The 19,841-nt window shown below is 38.6% G+C and overlaps 1 protein-coding gene across 1 annotated transcript in view; it reads left to right on the forward strand.

Annotated features, from left to right (window-relative positions):
• Window positions 1-19,841, forward strand: part of grb2b (growth factor receptor-bound protein 2b) — a 39,768-nt gene that overhangs the window by 17,578 nt on the left and 2,349 nt on the right. Inside the window, exons 3-5 of the mRNA XM_036589256.1 lie at window positions 10,300-10,397; window positions 17,993-18,115; window positions 19,365-19,533. Coding sequence (XP_036445149.1) covers window positions 10,300-10,397; window positions 17,993-18,115; window positions 19,365-19,533 — 390 coding nt within the window. The remainder of the gene's footprint in view (window positions 1-10,299; window positions 10,398-17,992; window positions 18,116-19,364; window positions 19,534-19,841) is intronic.

Consider the following 19,841-nt stretch of genomic DNA (forward strand, 5'->3'; position numbering starts at 1 on the left):
GGCTCTTGGTGTAATTTGAGACTTCAAAACAATAAAAGGTTGGGTGTTTTACAAAAAGGAAAACGTGCAGCGTATGAGGTCTCCGCAGCTGGGATTAAAAATCACTGCGCTACGGTTGCTGTTCATTGAGCTGACTAACCATATGTGAGGCTGCTGTCCTCATCTAGATGTTTAACGGCAGCACAGTAGCTACACTCCATCACCATCTCAGCATGTATGACTCAGAGCTGCAGACAGGCCTCCTGAAGGAAGCAGTGACTCAGTGACAGGTCACATGGCAGGCTGTGAGGTTTGAGGTTTCAGTCCTCAACGTGTGTGTCTTGGATGGTGCATCGGTCAGCCTTCTTTTGGTCTGATGTGTGTATTGCATTGCATTGCATTGAACAACCATTGACAGTAAAACATGAGAACAACAAATCTAAATGATGGACCTAAACAAGCAGTCAGTTTTTTAAACAATGGGCATATATGTTGAAAATATAATCTTATGGTCCTTGGACTTCTCATTATAAACAATACATATCATTTTTTTAGTTGCCTGGGGTTTGATATGGTGGAACAGACAATATAGATAAATTCAATAGTTTTTGTGTATGTGCCTACAGCCAATTAAACAGGACCAATTATATGCTACAGATTGTTAGCATTGTCAGGATTTAGATTCTCAAATTTCCAACAATAGGGTGAAACCTTAGACAGCTAGGCTAGCTGGCATCTCCATTGCATAGAAATGTGACTCTCATTTATTTACAGTGTTGGTGTGGAAACTAGATATAATATCTACAATGTAAATATAGGCATTTTATTTACTATTTAAAATGACCAGTGAATCTACATGTGTAATGTTTTTAATGGTAAAATATTGGTAAATCTAGGGGGGGGGGCATTTTCTTTTTTGTACTGATTACAATGTCCTGCATTTACTACTCCAAAATTTAAGTTTAATTTTTTATTCAGAAATTTAGAAAAATCTGTGAAATTCCCCTTTAGTCAAACTTACAGTTGATCAATGCATTGTAGTGTATTGACGGTATCTGATGAACATAGATATTAATAATCGTATTCTCATCCGCTAGGTACTGTAGGTAAAGATCCCAAACAACACTTTGCATTGATGGTTCTTTCATGTATATACAAGTCATATGATTTGCTGGCTTTTTTTACTCTATTTGAGCTGAGACAGATGAAAGCAACTGTCCCTCCTGCTGTGATCACTGGGCTGTAATCTCATCGCCATAAACTCTGTTACACGGCCCACAGTGCTGTGATGGACTGCAGTGACACATGGTCTCTTAGCCCCAGGATTCAGCAAAGAGACGTCATAAAGAGGAAAAGTGAGGGAGATATCCTTAAAGTGAATTCTCTTACCATTATGGATGTTTGAAGAGGACCAAATAAAGAATGATTTGCAGCAGAATTAATAGATATGCCCAAGTGTGAGGAAAGTGACGGTAACCTGAACCATCAAGAGAGCAGACCCAACACGTGTTTGCTAATATCGTAATCCTGTATGGGTTGTATGGGTGTTCTTGTTAAAGCACCTTTCTAAAGCAGAAAGTGACATGGTCCAAGGCTCCTTCATCATTGCCAGTTATTTTAAACACTCTCCAAGCCACCTGTCTCGACCTTCACACTGCCAGAGTGAGAGGAGTCTAGTAGCGTGAGTCTGGTGACATCCCTAACAGAAGCGCTAAAAACTTCTCAAAGTAGGTAAATGCAAGCAGCCTAGACCATGATGCTCTTTCTCAAGTATTACACTCATTTTTTTTTTTATTGTATATTCACATTTAATTAAACAACTCTTCTCTCTAGAGATTTTGCTGCTGTTTTGACTGAAAATGTGGAACAAACACTGTTTTACCTAGCCTGATTTATACAGTGCAATAAGACTGTGTAGAACAGAGACACGTCTTGTTTAACGATCCTTTTGAAGCTCCTAATTATGTTTCACACAAAACAAAGCTCTTGGATAGGAGATACATGTGTAAAACAACCCTAGATTCCTATTACTGTAGATGTAAATACTTGGTTAGGTGTAAGCACGAGCTTTTAAGGGGTAAAGGAATCAAGGAATATCCATCCATCTAAGCTTTTTCACATCTAACAAATCCAATTCAGCTCAACAGCTATTTAGTAGATCCTTCATGAGCCGAATTGGGTAGATTTGAACGCCTTTGTCTCTCCGTATGTATCAGGTGCCTATTGCTGATTTTCATCATTGTTTTTGACTTTGATTTCAATAAAAATGGAAAGCTCTATCCCATTCTTTAATTAAATCACACCTATAGGGCTGGCCTGAGTAATTTGAATTCTCAAGTTCCCATTTATTGCATTGGTAGTCATTTCCTTATTTAGTGTTCATGAGCTTTATCCCTGATTTAAACAAAACATTTTATCATACAACCAGGAAAAAAATGGCAAAAGCCCATTGATTTCATTTGAAAGGTAACTGCCACATCTTTAGTTTGAACTTAAAAACAAGAGTTAGGAATCAAAACAGCCCAGGACTGAGGGGGAGACTAATTCTGAAAACACATAATATATCAGCAAACATAACAGTTCCTAGAAACAGTGAATAGAGATATGGAATGAACAGACGTCAACAACAACAGTTCAAGATCAGTACATAACGATGGATGTGATATCAGGCTGTAATGTTGAAGCTTAAACGAAGTGGGGATGGCTCATTCTTGCTGGGTGGGAGTGACCTCTGTATTTAACCAGTAATCAGACTCCCCCACAAGGGACTTCTTGACATGAACTGTGAATAAGCCAAAATTAAGAGTCTGTCTTGTCTCTTTTAAACTCTTTTTTGTGGTTTTCCTAGAAATCCTTCTTGCCTTTTTTGGGAAATGTCTTTGTGTTTACATTACGCTAGCACTGTTATATCGAAAGAAAACTTGTGTAATGTTCCCTGGCTAACAGTTTTCCTTGTTCCATTTTTTCTGATGTTACTTTATCAAAGGCTACAGTTCCCTTTTATTTCCTTCTGTTGATCCTGCATGGCCTGAGGGGAATGAAAAAGTATGCTTTATACTTTGTTTTAAATAAATGACTGTGGTCACTGTAATGGAGCGCTTTATACTTATACTTTGTCTGAACCCTGAAAGAATAAGTTGTTCAATTTTCCCTTAGATATAGTCACGTTGTTTTTGGTGACTGTTGAATGACAATTTGGATTATGTGGAAAGAAAAGCCTGTGCCAGTGCAGATCTTAGCTGCAAAGGTTTGTAATCTTGCTTCAGCACCGTCAGTAATACAATTTGAATGATGTGCTTTTCATCTCTCTGATGGTTCTCTAGACAACAAAAAAGCTGGTTACTTGCATGTCAAAGTGTGAGATTGTCACTTAGTTCTAATCAAGACTGAGTCTGGATAGTTGCAGTAATTTGCTGTAAGTTGCAGCATGCCCTTGACTTTCTCCTCCATAGGGATGTTTGAGTAATTAAGTACAGTCAACTTAGAGCTGACTAATGCTCGGAGATGGAGGATCAGCACAAAGAGCATTTCTTATGAAGAAGTCCCCTGGGTGCTGAACTTCCATTAACACTGTCAAAATCAGCATCTCATTTATGAAGTCAGGCTTTGTCATCTTTAGTCTGTCAACTTGACCCCAATTTAAGAGGCCATAGTACAGCTTTTGAGCTGTTCTTTCTGTTTTGTTAAGGCTCTGCCAGGGTAGAGCGTGGTGCGAAACGTTCCAAGGCCTTTAGGAGTTGAGTAACTGGGAGTTTGCGATGCTGATGGTACCAACAGAGATCTTGGTTGTGGTCTTAATCATCATTACAGCACTGCAATACAAACCTTTTTGTAGTTCACAGCTCAAAAGCAGCAGTGCCCCAAATCTGATTTTCCTTGGTTACCATTTCTTTTGCCTGGCATGGTTACAAGAGTTCATATTCTCATTTCATTTTGGGGCCAGGGGTTTGAAGCACATGGGATCATGTAAAGAGGAGGTGTCTGTGCTTTCAAAGCCCTGTGTTGATTACAGAAAGAACTGGGGTGATTCATTAGTCTCTTTAATCTGTTTGCTGGTGCATTTCAGGATTTAAATCAGTCATGCTGTCTTTTATTTAAAAAAAAATATATATATATAAAATTCACTTTGGGTTTAGATAGTTAGTATGTTCATATCCGAACATTTGAATAACCTTCATCTCTTCCCTGCACAGGGTCTTAACTGAAGCACCCTCCTTGCTTATTAAGCGATACAGAGTATTGCAAAATACATAGTTTATAGTGCTGCCTGCTGTAGCTCAGGCTTAGTTCTTGAATCGACTTCCTCTAGGCCAGCTGTGCTGACTATGCATACACACGTCATGTTTGCTTTGACTGTGTGCCAATGTGTAACTATCGATTCCTTTAACCTTAACATGTTCATCACAAATGACTAGGAGAGCAAAGGTGTTAAAATGTTATTTACAGCCTTTGAATGAGTTTGTGATGCCTTCTGTTCCTGGTATAACCAGTTCTCCAATTTGTCATGCGCTGAGGTGCAGAGTGGCTGGTACTAACATGCACACTTGCAGCACTGTTAAAGTCGTACCAATGAAAGCCTTGTTTAGTGAGCATCGCTATTTATCATGGTGGAGAGCTCTGCTAAGGCAGCCTTTTGTTGAGTCATGGATTGAAGTGTTGCTATTGCAGTTAAGAGTGGCTACCTTTTCATTAATGTAAATGAATATTTTAACAAGTGTAAAAACATTAAAATAATCTATAATCTTATGTTTCATGAGTTCTGCAAAGTGAACTGATGAATGTTGTAATTTTCAGCCAATAGGAGAACAAGTTTAAGCCAAATTTGGTATTGGACAGCTATGAATATATTCAACATCTGCCAACTGTATGCTTCTATTGTAAGTCACATGCTTTAAAGTTAAAGATCAGTACTCTGACAGTTTGGAATACATACCATGGATGCAAAATAGGGTTTTTGGCAGGTTTACCTCTGAAGGTGCTTAAAAATACAAGCCTGAACTGGTAAACCTAACTGATAAACCCAATTCGTATTCTATCTGTTGTGATGTAAACATAAGATTGTAAAAGAACAACAGCTGTGTAAACTGATTGCGATCAGCTAAAATAGTTGCAATCAGGGGGTTATGCAGTTGTGACAGACCTACAACATTACTACAGGAGAGCTGTAAATACTTCAACACAATTTTTGACCCTTTTTACCTTAATGGTACCAATTTGTGTAGTCATTATGATGATCATTTATTTTCTTGTATAGGTTGTTCATCTGTCTTTTTCCCATTTTATTATCTCCCTCAATAAGTGTTGAAGGCCTGTGGTTAATTTCTGGTTGGAGGAAGGGTGTTTATATTTGTTCTAAATGGGTAACAGAAGGCAGAGGCCCATTATCAGCAACAGGACATGTGGCCTACAGTTGAAAGGAGCTTTGTCCAGTGGTCAACAGGTTCATTTATACTCTTGTATGATCCTGTCTTGATTTATAGGAGTCCTCAGTAGATGTGTGGGGAGCCGTTCCTCTCCTTACAGGAGAGAAAAAAGTGTGTTTTGATTTCTGACACATACAAATTAATGCTGGAAAAAAGTACTATTAAATTGAGGTTTAGATTTTTTGACTGTTTCTTATGTCTAGTCCTATTAAATACAACAGTATTAATTTGTGAACTGTATAAATCAAAGCACTTTGTTTTTCTAAATCCAAGTTCAAATTCGATCCTGGAGGGTCACAGCACTGCATTGTTTTGTGCTTTTTCACATTCAATTCAGATTTTGAAGGACTTCTAAAGAGTTGGATCAGCTGACATCATTAACAATTTACTGTACTCATACTCAGATTTGATTGTTTTTGTAAAATCACAACATGTGTATTAATAGCACTGCCTTAGGAGTATCCTGATGTGGCATTTTTATCGTTGGCCAGAGATGCGGCTCATTGGAGTAGGAGGCCCTAACAGCTGTGCTCAAGATTATCCAGTCTTCAGTCCTCAGGCACAGAAATAGAAACTCCCTCTATTTTAGCTTGGCACAATCAAAAGACCAAAAAATAGTGAGAGGGAGGCAATTGTTCCATTGTTCCCATAGGCTATACAGAGTTGGAGTGAATTTAGGATTGTGGGTGCATGTGATGTGCAATATAATAGAGAATATAGTTCTGTGCTATGTTGCAGTACAGTATTGGTACTGAGTTACCAATGTTCTTTTCTTCTCTCTTATTAAATGCATTCATGTCCAGTTGTGCTCACAGCTACTGAAGCTATGCAACAAAAGATCAGTTTTGGGGTTCTTGAAATGAAACCAAAGCAGTTTTTGCTTTCCTCTTCCTTGTGTGTGTTCTCTCCTCTCACCCTGCATAAATCATACGTAAAACTTGCAGTCCAATTACACAGCTTTATGTATGTTTGAGCCTGAGCACTTTGCCTCCTGATGTGTCCCAAAGATAGCTTAATCTGTTGGAGTATAACTGTGAAACTGAGTGAGATTGGTCATGTCATAATATATGGTATGATAGTCAGTTATTGTTACTGCAGTATTGGACTTTGCAGTACTGATATCAGAAGACTGCAATATGCAGTAGTGTGTTCTGTGAGCAGCATAATCAATCAGATACACCAGATATTCTAGATGTTCTGAGGTTAGCCAGATACAGAAACAGTGGAAGTAAAATTACATTTCTCTGACTGACTTGCATGTTGACACATCGTCCACTGAGCAGAAAAGAAGAGTCCTCATCGACATCCATTGTTGTACCAGTCAGCTGTATTTTTAGCTCACACCTTCATCCAACATGGAAACTACCAGTTTCCTTCTGCTTCTTTTACAATAATGAAACGTGTTCAAATGTATTCCTTTGCTTGCTGCTAAATTTTTGTGCTACTGTCATTCATTCATTCATTCATTCATTCATTCATTTGTTTATTTGTTTATTAGCCTCTTAACACCAATGCAGTCACCTAAAAGAGTAAGTCTCCGGCTCTAGCCCTACGTCAGTTTCCGCTGAAGTTTTTTTTTTTCTTCTTTAAAACCACATAGCTGTTCATTAACTCTTGTGGGCACTTGCATATCAAAATTAGTTGGAATGTTCAACCCTAGTTGAGGTTTATAGTCTCATCCCTCTTCGGTCACTGTGGCAAGATTTGAATAATGCTAAGATGTACCACCACTATAATAGTACACTTTGGTAATGCCATGGGAATAGTCTCTCTCTTTTTGTTCCTCCCCTTTGTCTTCTCATTTGGTGAAAAACCTGATCCCCTCAAAGGAGATCCCCTCAAAGGAGAGTTTCCTGTATTCAGGTGGGTGTCTAGTCATGTTGAAACCAGGCTGTGGTGGTGATAATTTACAGTTTCTACTCACCAGAAGGGGGAACATCATATGAGTATTAAGACTTGTTAAGCATTCATTCATTTATTTATTTATTTATTTATTTGGTCATGCTTCATGTAAATGTTGTGTTCACTGGAACAATAACTGCTGCCAGCTTTAATAAGGAAGAGTTTTTGTTGTTTTGATTCTGTTAACCTGCCCTAAGTTTCAGGTTGTTTTCCAAAGCCAAGTGTGTCAAAAGTGCTGGCTCATTAAATTAAACAAATCAGTTTTTAATATGTAAAAATATACTGCCTGCTATACAAAAAAATCTCTTATACTATTGGGAATTGACAAAATATTATGATGCAGTAGTGATTTTTATTAAACTTTATAGCATTCATTAATGATGTTGGTACACATTATTCATGTTAATAGCTTAGGTCATGTGTAGTTTTTTAGTTACCTTCTTCTTTTTTGGTAGTCTAGCAGGGTGGGGCCTTACTCATCAGCCATGGTTTGGTGAAGTGATCAGACCATTTTGCAACATCTGTCCCCTGAGCCTGCCCTCATCACTGCTCATTTTCTCTGGAATAATTGGTGCGCTTCTGCAGCTTTCGCTCCTTATTGGATCCACTGAGTGGATAGTTTCAATCTAATTGCTTTCCTTTTGGTCTCTCCTTCATTCTGCAAAGAACTACAGAAAGATGTTTATGCTTCATTATGCTTTAAAAAGGCACTACGGAGGTGCCTCCTTAACAGCTGTAAGCTTAGCAATCAATATAATCTCTAGCTAAAGAAAACATCTTGTTCTGAGTTGGTCTCTACACACCACCCCACACTCTCTCTTCTGTAGTGCTTGCAGCAACCCAAAGAAAGTCCGTTTCACTCCATGTATGCTTTACACCTACATTAAACCTATTTTCATAAATATACCTAGATTTTCTGCATCTGTAAGACAAAGGAAAACGACGTTGTTTGCAGAGAATAAGGCACGTTTATAAGGCTGAGGCTGTTGATTGAGTAAGGCTTTGTTGGAGGTTGTAGGCCTCCTAGGACTGCATCTTGACTTGCTTTCACCTCTCAACCACGTGTTTTGTTCACTGCTGAGGTGTTAACCATGAAGAACGGCCACATGTCAGGTGGACTTTTTTTTTTTGTGGGATTTTTTGTGAGCTATGTGTTGAGGTAGGGGATATGACGATATGTTGCTATTATTGAGATAAATTGCATTATAATGTGCTACAGTTATATATAACTAAGCGCTGCTGCTCTGTGGGTGCATGTTCTATGTTTGAACTTGTGAAAATGCTTTTAAGTATAATGTTACATTTTGGTTATATAGTCTGCCATTATGTGTGCATGGTCAGACTGCTGTGTTGGCACATTTTGAGGTCTGTACAATTCAGTGATTTGGGGAAATTTTCTATTTGAGATTTTTTTTTTCCTTATTTTGATGAAAATAAATTATTTATTTTCAACAAAATAAGGTCCAGGCCTGTGTTGTGTGTGTTGGGGGTTTTTTTGGAGTTTTTTTGCCCCCCTGATTATTGCTTAGAGCATGATTGCAAACTGGAGACCTTTTGGACCAAAGTGCTGCAGAGATTAGCGTTTACCCTCATCTAATGCCCTGAATTCAGTTCATGATCTTGCTAATTAGCTGATGAGCTGAATCAGATGTGTTTTAATAAGGCAGCATGCCGAAGTGTGCAGTGTTTAGGCCCACTAGGACTGGAGCCTGACACACGTGGCTTAAAGGTTAAGCTTGCACACATCAGAGGAATGTGTATATGGGCCTTCAGTTTTCCAGGTCCATAAAAGTAGTGCAATCATCTGACTGCTAATTTGGAAAGTTTCTTAACAGTAACATTATAAAAGTAGCGTTTTAAAAGAAAACTGTATCACAAAGGCTTAGTGGTCCTAAAATTAACATAACACCTTCTATTAAACCACTAGTAATTGTCATCTGCATGCAAAAAAAAAAAAAACCCAAAAGAAAATCACAAAAATTCACATGTATTGTTTATTGGCCACTTTAGTGTCCAGAGCTAGCTTTTGTGGCTGCTGTGAAAGAATGCCACAGAGCACATAGTCAAAAATTGGACTTCGTTGAATCTTTTCAACATTTAACACAACAGAAGCTAGAACTGCTGTTGATGCCGTTATGTGAGGTGTCATGTTTTTTGTAAGAATCATGGAGAAAGTACTGGTACGTTCTGGCCCCGGAGGAGTTATTTCAAAGTGAGTTTGCCTAAATAGAACAAGTAACAACAATATCACTGTCCAGGTTTTAGGTTTTTTGAACAGCAATAAGACTGAATCCTTTTTGATGTTCTATAATTTTCGAATACATAGATACTAGCCAAGATTTATTATGAACATGTCATTCAGATATGTTCTAATACTGATTTTGCGGTAACAGAGTAAGTGCTGTATCTTATACTGTATTGAAAATGCTTTCGTTACCAAAAATGTGCCAAATTGAAATGCTGTGGGCTGAGCGTTTTTTGGGGCTCATTTACATTTTGCATGCTTATTGGCAGAGGAGTTCTGGTTTTAGTGCTGTGGAAACCTTTCCTTTGAGGCATGAGTCAATAACCCGCAGTTTCACAGAAACTGACTGCCGCCCAGATAGATATGAGACATCTGCCACACAGTGTTTCAGTGCACACATACAGATATGCACGCATGAATTTCACAAGCGCATGTGCTAAATAAAGAGTGCAGCTCTTATCAGTGACACCAAGACAACCCATGCATGAGACGCACAGACTACGCACCATTGTATGTAGATACTGTTGTTGTGGTTGTTGTATTTGAATACATAATTAATGGTATTCAAATTGTTGTTCTCACATGTAAAAATTCACTCTCTTCTCTCATTTTATTCTGTTGTCTTAATTCACATTGCTAACATTACTGGCGAATGTTAGCCACGTAATCCTTCCACTGTCAAATGATATTGGCTTATATGTGTACTTCCTGATCCTGTATTAACCAATATTAACTTTTATTTTATTTCAGGTATTAAATGAAGAATGTGACCAGAACTGGTATAAGGCAGAGCTAAATGGCAAAGATGGTTTCATTCCAAAGAATTACATAGAAATGAAAGCACATCCGTGAGTACAACTACTTCCTCTTCTCCTCTGTCTTCCAGCTGCATACATTCTCATATCACCCTTGGGAGCTTAGCCAGATATTTCTAACTGTCCCTGGTGAGTGCAGTGACAGGATTGTGTAGCTTAAGACGAAACGCATCTTCATTGTAGTTTAATCTTCTAATCTGTGAGAACAGCCAGTAGCCTGCAGAGGCTCTGGATTGCAGTAATGTGGAGCGAGAGTGTTTAGTATGGCTCTCAGTGGTAGCAGTGAACTTTTTCTGTAATCACATCAGCAGATCCCTGTGGGAGTCTGAGCATAGCTAAATCACAGTGCAGATTCTAAAAGACTCTGTACATCTGCTCACATTTTGTCAGAGACTACAGAGGCTACAGCACTGAACAGGAGTTCAAGTCCCAGCCCAGACTTGGTTTAAAGGAGTAGTTTAACAGAAAATCAAATGTACATGCATTTCCCCTTAAGCCAGACATAGTAGATCAGCCAAAACATTCATTGCCTGAAGTTTACTTCTTTAGTTTTGAAACTATGACTTTACTATAATAGAAGTCATAAAGATTCAGGGTGACATAGACTTTAATGTCCTTTTAGCTGCAATTATGTAATAGCTCCAATGCAAAACTAAAGAGGCCAACATCTTGGTGAGCTGCTGTTTTGATTTCTGGCCTTATTTCTCAGTTCTTGTTCATCCAGTTTAAACAGTTTAAAATAGTTCTTGATCAGAAGCTGATAATACCCTTGGTAAGGGGGGAGCACAGTTGCACTATCCACAGAAATGACCTTACACGGTTTTGAGAACTGCTGTACTAGATCACAGCTTTCTGACTACTCATTTGTTTACTCATTGTACTCATTCTCTGTTCAGTTGACTCTTTTTCCTGTAGAAAAACAAGCTCTTAATTGTGTCCAGGTGAATTACCGACTCTTGACTCTTACTGCCTTACTGACTCTTTCTGCCTTTTTGGCGTCCTGTAGAATGCCTTTGAAATTTTGCTATGGAGAAATGCAATAGCTAAATGGAATAGTAATCATATTAACTTTGCGTTTCATTTTTCTGGGAAATGTTTTCTTTTGGTCTTGTTTGGAAAGAGGACCTACCAGTTAAAGAATGTGTATAGGTGTAAGTCTATCTCAGCCACTGTGTTCCTAGCTTTTGTTTGTTTGTAAGATTTTTTTCTAATGTTTACCCAAGTTTCTCTCCAGTGTTAGTTGTTGTTAGTTCCCTCTTGTTACCCAGATCTCTTGTGTTGCATGATGCTCCCACTTAATAACAATGTAGCTTCATCTGTGGCATACCTGTAGCCTACTGCCAGTCTTTTCAAGCTGCCTCTTGGGCAATTTTGTAGGACAGTTTTTTAGAGGAGAGGATATCTGCCCACAATTGGCTAACATTAGAAAAAGACACCTACAATTGGCTGTTCTCAAAATTGACAAAGGAACTAAGAACCCTTGCCACTCATTTGGAGCAGCTGTCTATGGCATCATTGAGAATCAAACCCAGGAACCTCTTTTAGCCAGTTTTGTCATGATATAAACAAACAATACTTAGCTATTTCTGGAATAGAGCATTTTCTAATTAACCACACTGTCACACGGGTCTCTGAGTGGCTCTGAGTGGGTCTCTGAGTATCTTGTGTGTTATTCCTGTCAAAGTAGCTGAACAATCTTGTCATTGTTTTTGGTACCATCTTTTAAAATTAAAAAATTTTGTCTGTCATGTTTGTCTGAATTCCTACAAGACTTTAGTGCTAATAGTACTTAGTGCAGTACATTTTCTCTCTTACTCTGTCTGCTCAGGTTCATTACATTGGGATTTATGGCCATGACTGCCTTACATGCAGTGTTGCCAGAGGAATCATATGATGATGGACATTATAAATTATAAAACTATTTGTTGCCCTTTAGTGTATGTTATTCAAAATGCATCCTTATACTTCCACATGCACAAATCGATATGTCTTAATTTCCAATGCAAAGGAATTCAGGTGAAACAAAAATAATAGAATAAAGTATCTAGACCGACCATAGATGGCATAGATTACAAAAGAGGACATAAAGTTGTGAATATCTGTTGTGCTTGTTTTAATTGTGGAAGTCAATCACCTATAGTGAAGAGAAGCTGAGTTTGTGTGTGCACCTGCTGTGAAGAATGCTGGAATAATGGCAAAGAGACACATTCAGTTCCAAAAATAACAATATATGCCGGTGATATCCAAGAAATGTAATTAGTATTTGTTTTTTTCCCAAATTGTCCCTGAAACAAACCTGGTTTTGAGTAGCTCTTTTTTTTTTTGATTGATTTCATTAGATAGTGCTATGCTTCTTTGTTTACACTGCCCATTTGTTTTATGTGTCCTCTTTTGACAAACTTTTATTATTTAAAATCACATTTGTAGTAAATGTCACAAATTCAGTATATCAACGACAGTTTCGTAAAACAGACATTAACACTGTTGGTGTCTTTCACTTCAGATCTTGTGGCTCCTGTAGTTTAGTCTCTTTGCTCCTTTTAGCACTTGATCCGAGTCTGGCTGGAGTTTCAGATCACAGATTGGAGCACAGAGCACTCATTCATACAAAGATGAAAGAAAAAAATTATTAATTTGGCTTCGCTTTTGATTTCATGCCCAATTTTTGATAATTATAAATAAATTGAGAAGTGGTTGAGAGAACATCTTTTGATTATGCTCTATGCTGACAAAGTTGCATGAGTTTCAGATCTGAGTGTTCAGCACTGCTTCATGTCGGAAATTGTATCAATGTTTCGGATGTCAGTAACTCTGAATTAGTTTGTTTGTTTATTTTAATTAACTCCCATCACCACCTCTCCTTTTGAAGAATTTCTTTGTAATTGTTATGTAATATATAAAGTACAAAGGCCAACAAAGAGTGACTAAATATAGTAGCTCAAACATAGGCAGTAACACATGAGAATAGAAATGAAGGAAAGGAGAAAATGATATATAACATTTTTGAAAAAATAATATAGTGAATCATACATGTGCTGCAAATGCATGTACATGTAAATGGCTTTGTCGTCCACATCCGGCATGTCGTAAATGAAGATCTGGTTTTGCCCACTTCTGCCTACAGTGTGAATGCAGCCACAGTGTCTGTCTTTTTTTTTTCTCACTGCTTTTAGGCACTATTGAATATTGACCCACTCAGTGTCACTGGCAGCCCAGCAGGTCCTAGCTAGGATCATGGGCATGATGGGAGTTCAGTCATTTGTCCGTCAGTCATTTGTGTGTGTTTGCATAACAGGCGACTTTTCTGTCGGTCAGAGAGAAAGGAATGGGTACTAAGGACAGCTGGACCTTGTGGGAGTCTCCACAGGGTTACCATAGTCCTCAGGGGCAGGGAGGCGTCCCTTATCAGGCCCTGGGATGTAAATGTGTGTAATCATACAGAGAGGTGCTGATCTGATGGCTACTTCCTCATTACATGCTGTATGTCTGTGCTGTAGATGAATAGGAAAGAACAGACGTGAAACATCTGCTGTTGTCTTGTGTATAAAATAAAGCATGTTGCTATGCAGTCTTCATAGACAAATGTCAGTAGAATGGGTCACCGTAAAGGGCTCAGTGACTTTAAACACGGCACTGTCATAGGATGTCACCTTTGCCACAAGTTAGTTCATGACATTTCTCCGCTGCTAGGTCTCCCCGGGTCAAGTAAAAGTGCTGTTAATGTAAAATGGTAGCTTCAACAACTGCTTAGCCACAAAGCGATAGACCACACAGACTTAGAGTGGGGCTGCCAAGTGCAGAAGCATGTAGCATGTCGCCTGTCTGTTGCATTGCTCAATGCAGAATTTCAAACTGCCTCAGCACAAGAACTGTGCGTCAGGAGCTTCATGAAATGGGTTTTCATGGCCAAGTAGCTGCACCCAAGCCTAAGATCACTATGTGCAATGCCAAGCGGTGTAAAGCATGCTGCTAAACTGTAAAGCCAACAGTAATGTTTGGGAGAGGAGGGATGATGGTCTGGGGCTGTTTTTCCGGGTTTGGTCTCGGCCCCTGAATTCAAGTGTTAATGTTCGTGCTACACCATACAAAGTTGTTTTAAACAATTATATGCTTCCAACTTTGTGGCAACAGTTTGGGGAAGGCCTTTTCCTGTTTCAGCACGACTAAGCAAGGTCCATAAAGACATGGTTTGATGAGTTTTGGTGTGGAGGAACTCCAGTGGTCTGCACAGAGCCCTGACCTCAACCCCACTGAACATTGTCAGGATGAATTGCAACGTCGATTCCAAGCCAAGACTTCTTGGCCAACATCGGAGTCTGATGTCACAAATGCTCTTTTGACTAAATGGACACAAATTCCCACAGACACACTCCGAAATCTTGTAAGAAGCCTTACCAAATGATTGGAGGCTGCAAAGAGGGGTGCAACCCCATATTAATGCTTATGTTTTTGAAATAGTTGCACACGGGTTTCATATAGGTGTGGTGGACAGATGTCCACATACTTTTGGCCATGTAGCGTATTTTGAAGATCTTTTTGATGGTTTGATTGTTGTGGACTGTAAACAGAGAATCAGAAACATTTAACACATTAAATGGAAAACGTTGATGGTTCATTCTACAGCAACGTCCACTTTTCTACCTATCCATAAGTGTCACTGGTCACAGTGACCGTAACACCAGTGACATTTTTGATGAAAATACATTTTACAAAATGGCTGCTACAGAGCATCAAACCACATGTTGTCAGTCATGGAATATCCACTAAAATATGTAATTAAATCAATTTGTATTCTATTTTTTTCACAACTACCTAAGAAAAAAGTAGGTCATACCAGTGACTTCAACTAAAAGCTTCACATGAAATCCTGAGCTAAATGAGAAAATGTCTGATAACTGAAAAGACACAGTGGACGTACCATGTGCTTTTTTCATAGATCCTCAGAAAATAGGTAAAAGGAGGGCAAGCACTTCTGTTAGGCTTGGAATTCTAGATAAATGATTTAAAAACCAATATTGCTAAATTGATGACTCAAGAAGGTGTAATTGTTAAAATAACTTATCCTAGCATGTTTTAAGTGTAATATATCTGTAAACACTAGGGACACAAAAATGGACGTTTCTGTAGAATGACCCTGATCAAGTGGTAGCAGTTTTAGACTCAGCTACATTAAGAATGTGAGTTTGGGTCAGATAAATACATAGTGAGCCAGCTCTGAAACAGGACGCTTGCACACCTGCCTCGTTTGTTGCGGACCAGTTAAACTTTCATTATTTGTTAGTTTTGACAGGTGTGAACACTTCGCTAGGGCTGTACTTTGACGTACAATGATATTGACACAAAATCGGATGTTCAGTAAAACTGTCGGATATCACAAAGTTATGAAAAGCGAATAATTATTATTAATTAATGCCCCTGACTGGAAATGATGTAACTAACCTCTCCTTTACACAAATAGGACAATACAAAATTTAAAAAGCACCTACTATTGTGCACAATAAAAAGAAATACCAACAGCTGCTTGCATCAGAACTGCAAGCATGGTTTTTATGCGTTGCAAAGCTGAAAAACAGTCAGCATTACCTCAACAGATTTTTCTAAAAAGGCTACGAAAATCTATATTTACTTTTTATCTTTTTATATAGTCACACAAGAACGAATGTTGTATTTTTGTTTAGTTTTTAAATATGTTTGTTGTGACAATAGCCATTACTGCCACGCACACTTAAAACACAGTACTAGGAATGAGAACAGTCCTAACCTTTGACGCATTTTTACAGGCGTGTGTGTTACCTAGTTACCTATTCACCACATGGAGGAGTAGGGTTCAATCCCAGTGCAGAAAACACTCGTTGGTAAATGATATGATGTTTCTCTGGCATGTATGAAGTCAGTTAATATGTTCTACTATAATATAATAACATACTATAATAGTATGTCATTTCAGCTCTTAACAATGTGTTTATTGTGTAAACTTGTAGCATGAAGTTTAAAAAGTACGATTTATCGTGCAGCCCTACGCTTCATTCTGATTGGCTGAATTTAAACTAATGCAACATTTAAACTAAATCGATCATAAAGAAATAGTTTATTTTTATTACTCTGTGATACACTTAGACATTAGGTATATCTATTTTCATGCGACATAATGGGTATGATATGTTTTATTTAGAATAAATAAAATTAAACATAGTAATAAATAATAGAGTGCTTGTATTAAATGTTTGGCAAGCCAAAGAACACAAACTTGTAGTATTGGATGCACTACAGCCGTTGCAGTGTGAAACCAACCAAATAAAAAAAAAGTCACTAAAACCCGAACTTCAGCGAATAAACTAGACTAACAGGTGCAAACAGGCTAAAAACAGAAGTTTTGACTCATAATGAAATTATTACTTAATTATTTGTGGTGTTCAGGGGAGTGACGTGAAACTGTCACTTTGTGTGTGTGTGTGTGTGTGTGTGTGTGTGTGTGTGCGCGCGCTGTGCGTTAATTGGTGTGTAAATGCGTGAGAATATAAAAATATTGTGATTGTTCTAGTTGTTCTTTTAAGGGGCCAAACAAAACTTTTTGTTTGTTTTCTCCAGTGCCCCTGAGGTAAATTTCCACACTGTGTGTGTGTGTGAATGATGTGCGTGTGTGGGATGACGCAAGCCGAGCCCGTCCCCATCCTCTTGTACACTGATGTTAATTGCTCGACAGACTCTTTTTATCAGACCGGGACCTGAAGTGTCCTCAGGCTATCCTAAGCCTTTCCGTACAGGACTGCTTTAATTCTGAGAACTTTGTCTCATTCTCTTCATTATTCATCTAACCTTACATGCAGTCCAGTCAGATTATCAGCTTTGACAGCTATTTAATTATTAACTTCCCTCTGCTCTCATCTCCCCTCTTCACTTGTGCCTAATTCATTTTCTCTATTAACATTTTTTTTCTGCCTCAACTTTTCTGGACTGTTCTGTGTGCTCTGCAGATGTTCTCTCCTCTCTCAGATCTTTATCTCTCCCCTCACCCCTGCTGTGTGTTTTCTCTCATCACTCAACCTTCTGGCTGCTTGGCTGTAAACCTCAGTTTACTTCTAATCTGAAAATAACATCATTAAGTTAGGCAACACAGGTTACTTGCATAGCAGAGAATGTACCACAGAATACAGGTATCTAGACCTCCAGTCTGTTTTGAGTCATCGCCTAGCGCGAGATGATGTATATTGTCGACACCAGAATACCGGTCGCTATGTCACATCATGATAAAGACTTTTAATTTTAGCGGTGTTGTTAGATGTAGATGGTTATATCCATAATAATTCTGTTCCAGTCCCTATTGCAATGCTGGTACAATACACTATGAAAGGTTCCTGATTCGTGTCATTTTAAGAAAAGAAAGTAACAAAGTAGTTCAATCAAAACATGCTTTGCAAGGCATTATTTTCACTACAAGTACTCCGTAAGAATAATGTAATTATTATTAAGGTATTTCAAAATATCATGAATCTATCAGCCTAAATATTCAGAATAATAGTTGAGGGAAAGTACCTCTTTATCCACTACTCTAGCCTTGATGATTGATTTCTCAGCAGTGCTAACACCAGGGTCCATGTGGTAATTATACTGTATGTGTACATGTGCAGGTGGTTCTTCGGGAGGATTCCTCGGGCCAGAGCGGAGGAGCTGCTGAACAAACAGAGGCATGACGGAGCTTTCCTTATTAGAGAGAGCGAGAGCGCACCTGGAGACTTCTCCCTGTCTGTCAAGTAAGTGACCACACTCAAGCACACCCTCATTCTCTCTCACTGTGATATTCATGTTTTCATTATATTTTTCTCACGCTTCATCTTTCATGCTAATCTCTCTTTGCGTTTGCCAGCATCTACTTAATACTTCTGATTTTATCTTCACTTCGCTTGCACGAGCAGCACAGGTTACGTGCTGTTCACTTGTGATGGCTCTGCACCACAAAAAGGCTATGCCTGTATCATAAGTGGTATTTTTGTTTTAATATAAACAGAAAACAACATACATACATATTGCTAGATAGAAATCCATCATTCTGATTCTGACATTTGTTCCTTTGAATTCATTCATAATTAATTATAATTGAAAGAAACTTGTTTCCGTGCTTTTTTTTCCTCTTCACTTCATGTACAGATTCAGTTTCAATGAATGACCTCAAGCCAAACACTCTGACAACTTTTTCATTCTTTTAATCAGTTGTTAATCAGCTCATGTGTGATCTACATACCAGGACAGAATTTGATTAGTAGCCAGGAAACATGTTTACCTGTCACACTTTTAATTGAATCCAGAGAGAGATCAATCATTTTGTTTTGACATCTCTAGACTGTGCAGAGCATTTCAACCTTTCTTCAGGATGTCTTTCCATTCCAGTCTCTGTAGGCCTTTAACTGACCTCTAGTGGTCATTTCACTCTACAGGTCCACAGTCTTCCCTTTGATGCCTGCTTTGTTTCATCTGCTCACCTGAGTGTGGGTCTGTGTCTGTATGTGTGTGGGTCCAGGTTTCCTTCTACTGTCTGTCTGTGTGTCATTAATCTGTTCTGGCCTTTCGTGAGCAGTTCTATATGTAAAACAACTCTTTGATTGTCGTCAGCATAATTGCTTGTTTTATCCCAACCCCACGTGCATGTTCCCTCACTGATAAACACGGTGCCTGCCTCAGTTTCCAGTCAGTCTCATGAGTGTGCGTGTGTTTGTGTGAACTATGATAAGGTCATACCGCAGCTCACGCCTGACTCAGACGGCTAGACATTTGAATACATTTTATTGTCAGATTTTACTTCGGCACTGTAATTAGATTGTTAAGGATAAGCTTAGAGCGGGCTGTATTACTATCTACAGAGTAACTCGCCAAGTCTGAAACCGGGTTATGTGCTACTGTATCTACTGTCAGCATCTCTGTTTGCTCCAGCCCTTGTCTGTCTTCTATGGGTCATAAATAGGCCACGCTCACTTACATGTGCTTTCTCTCTCTCTTTGCCTGCAGGTTCGGTAATGATGTGCAGCATTTTAAGGTGTTGCGTGATGGAGCAGGGAAATACTTCCTGTGGGTGGTAAAGTTTAACTCACTCAACGAGCTGGTGGATTATCATCGCACCACCTCCGTCTCTCGAAACCAACAGATCTTTCTACGAGACATTGAGCAGGTGCCTCAGGTCAGTCAGCACTTTTACACTCTGATGCAAAAGGAAGAAGTTATGCAATATGGGCCGCCCTTCCCTGAGACAGTCATAACAGCAGTGACCATGCACTATTGCAGCATTTGGTTCATTTAGCATTTGAAGTACAGGCCACACAGGGACTAAATAACTGAATAAACATATGACACAATGATTGTTTGCATTCATTTCCTATTAAAAGAATTTACAAAATTTCTCCTTACCCAAAATGTAAAACATTAGCTAGGACATTTAGTTCTCCTGGAGCTAATCTAATGTAGCTAACTAGTAATGGTTTGATTATG

The sequence above is a fragment of the Colossoma macropomum genome, unplaced genomic scaffold (genome assembly GCF_904425465.1).
Source record: "Colossoma macropomum unplaced genomic scaffold, Colossoma_macropomum, whole genome shotgun sequence".
NCBI lineage: Eukaryota > Metazoa > Chordata > Actinopteri > Characiformes > Serrasalmidae > Colossoma > Colossoma macropomum.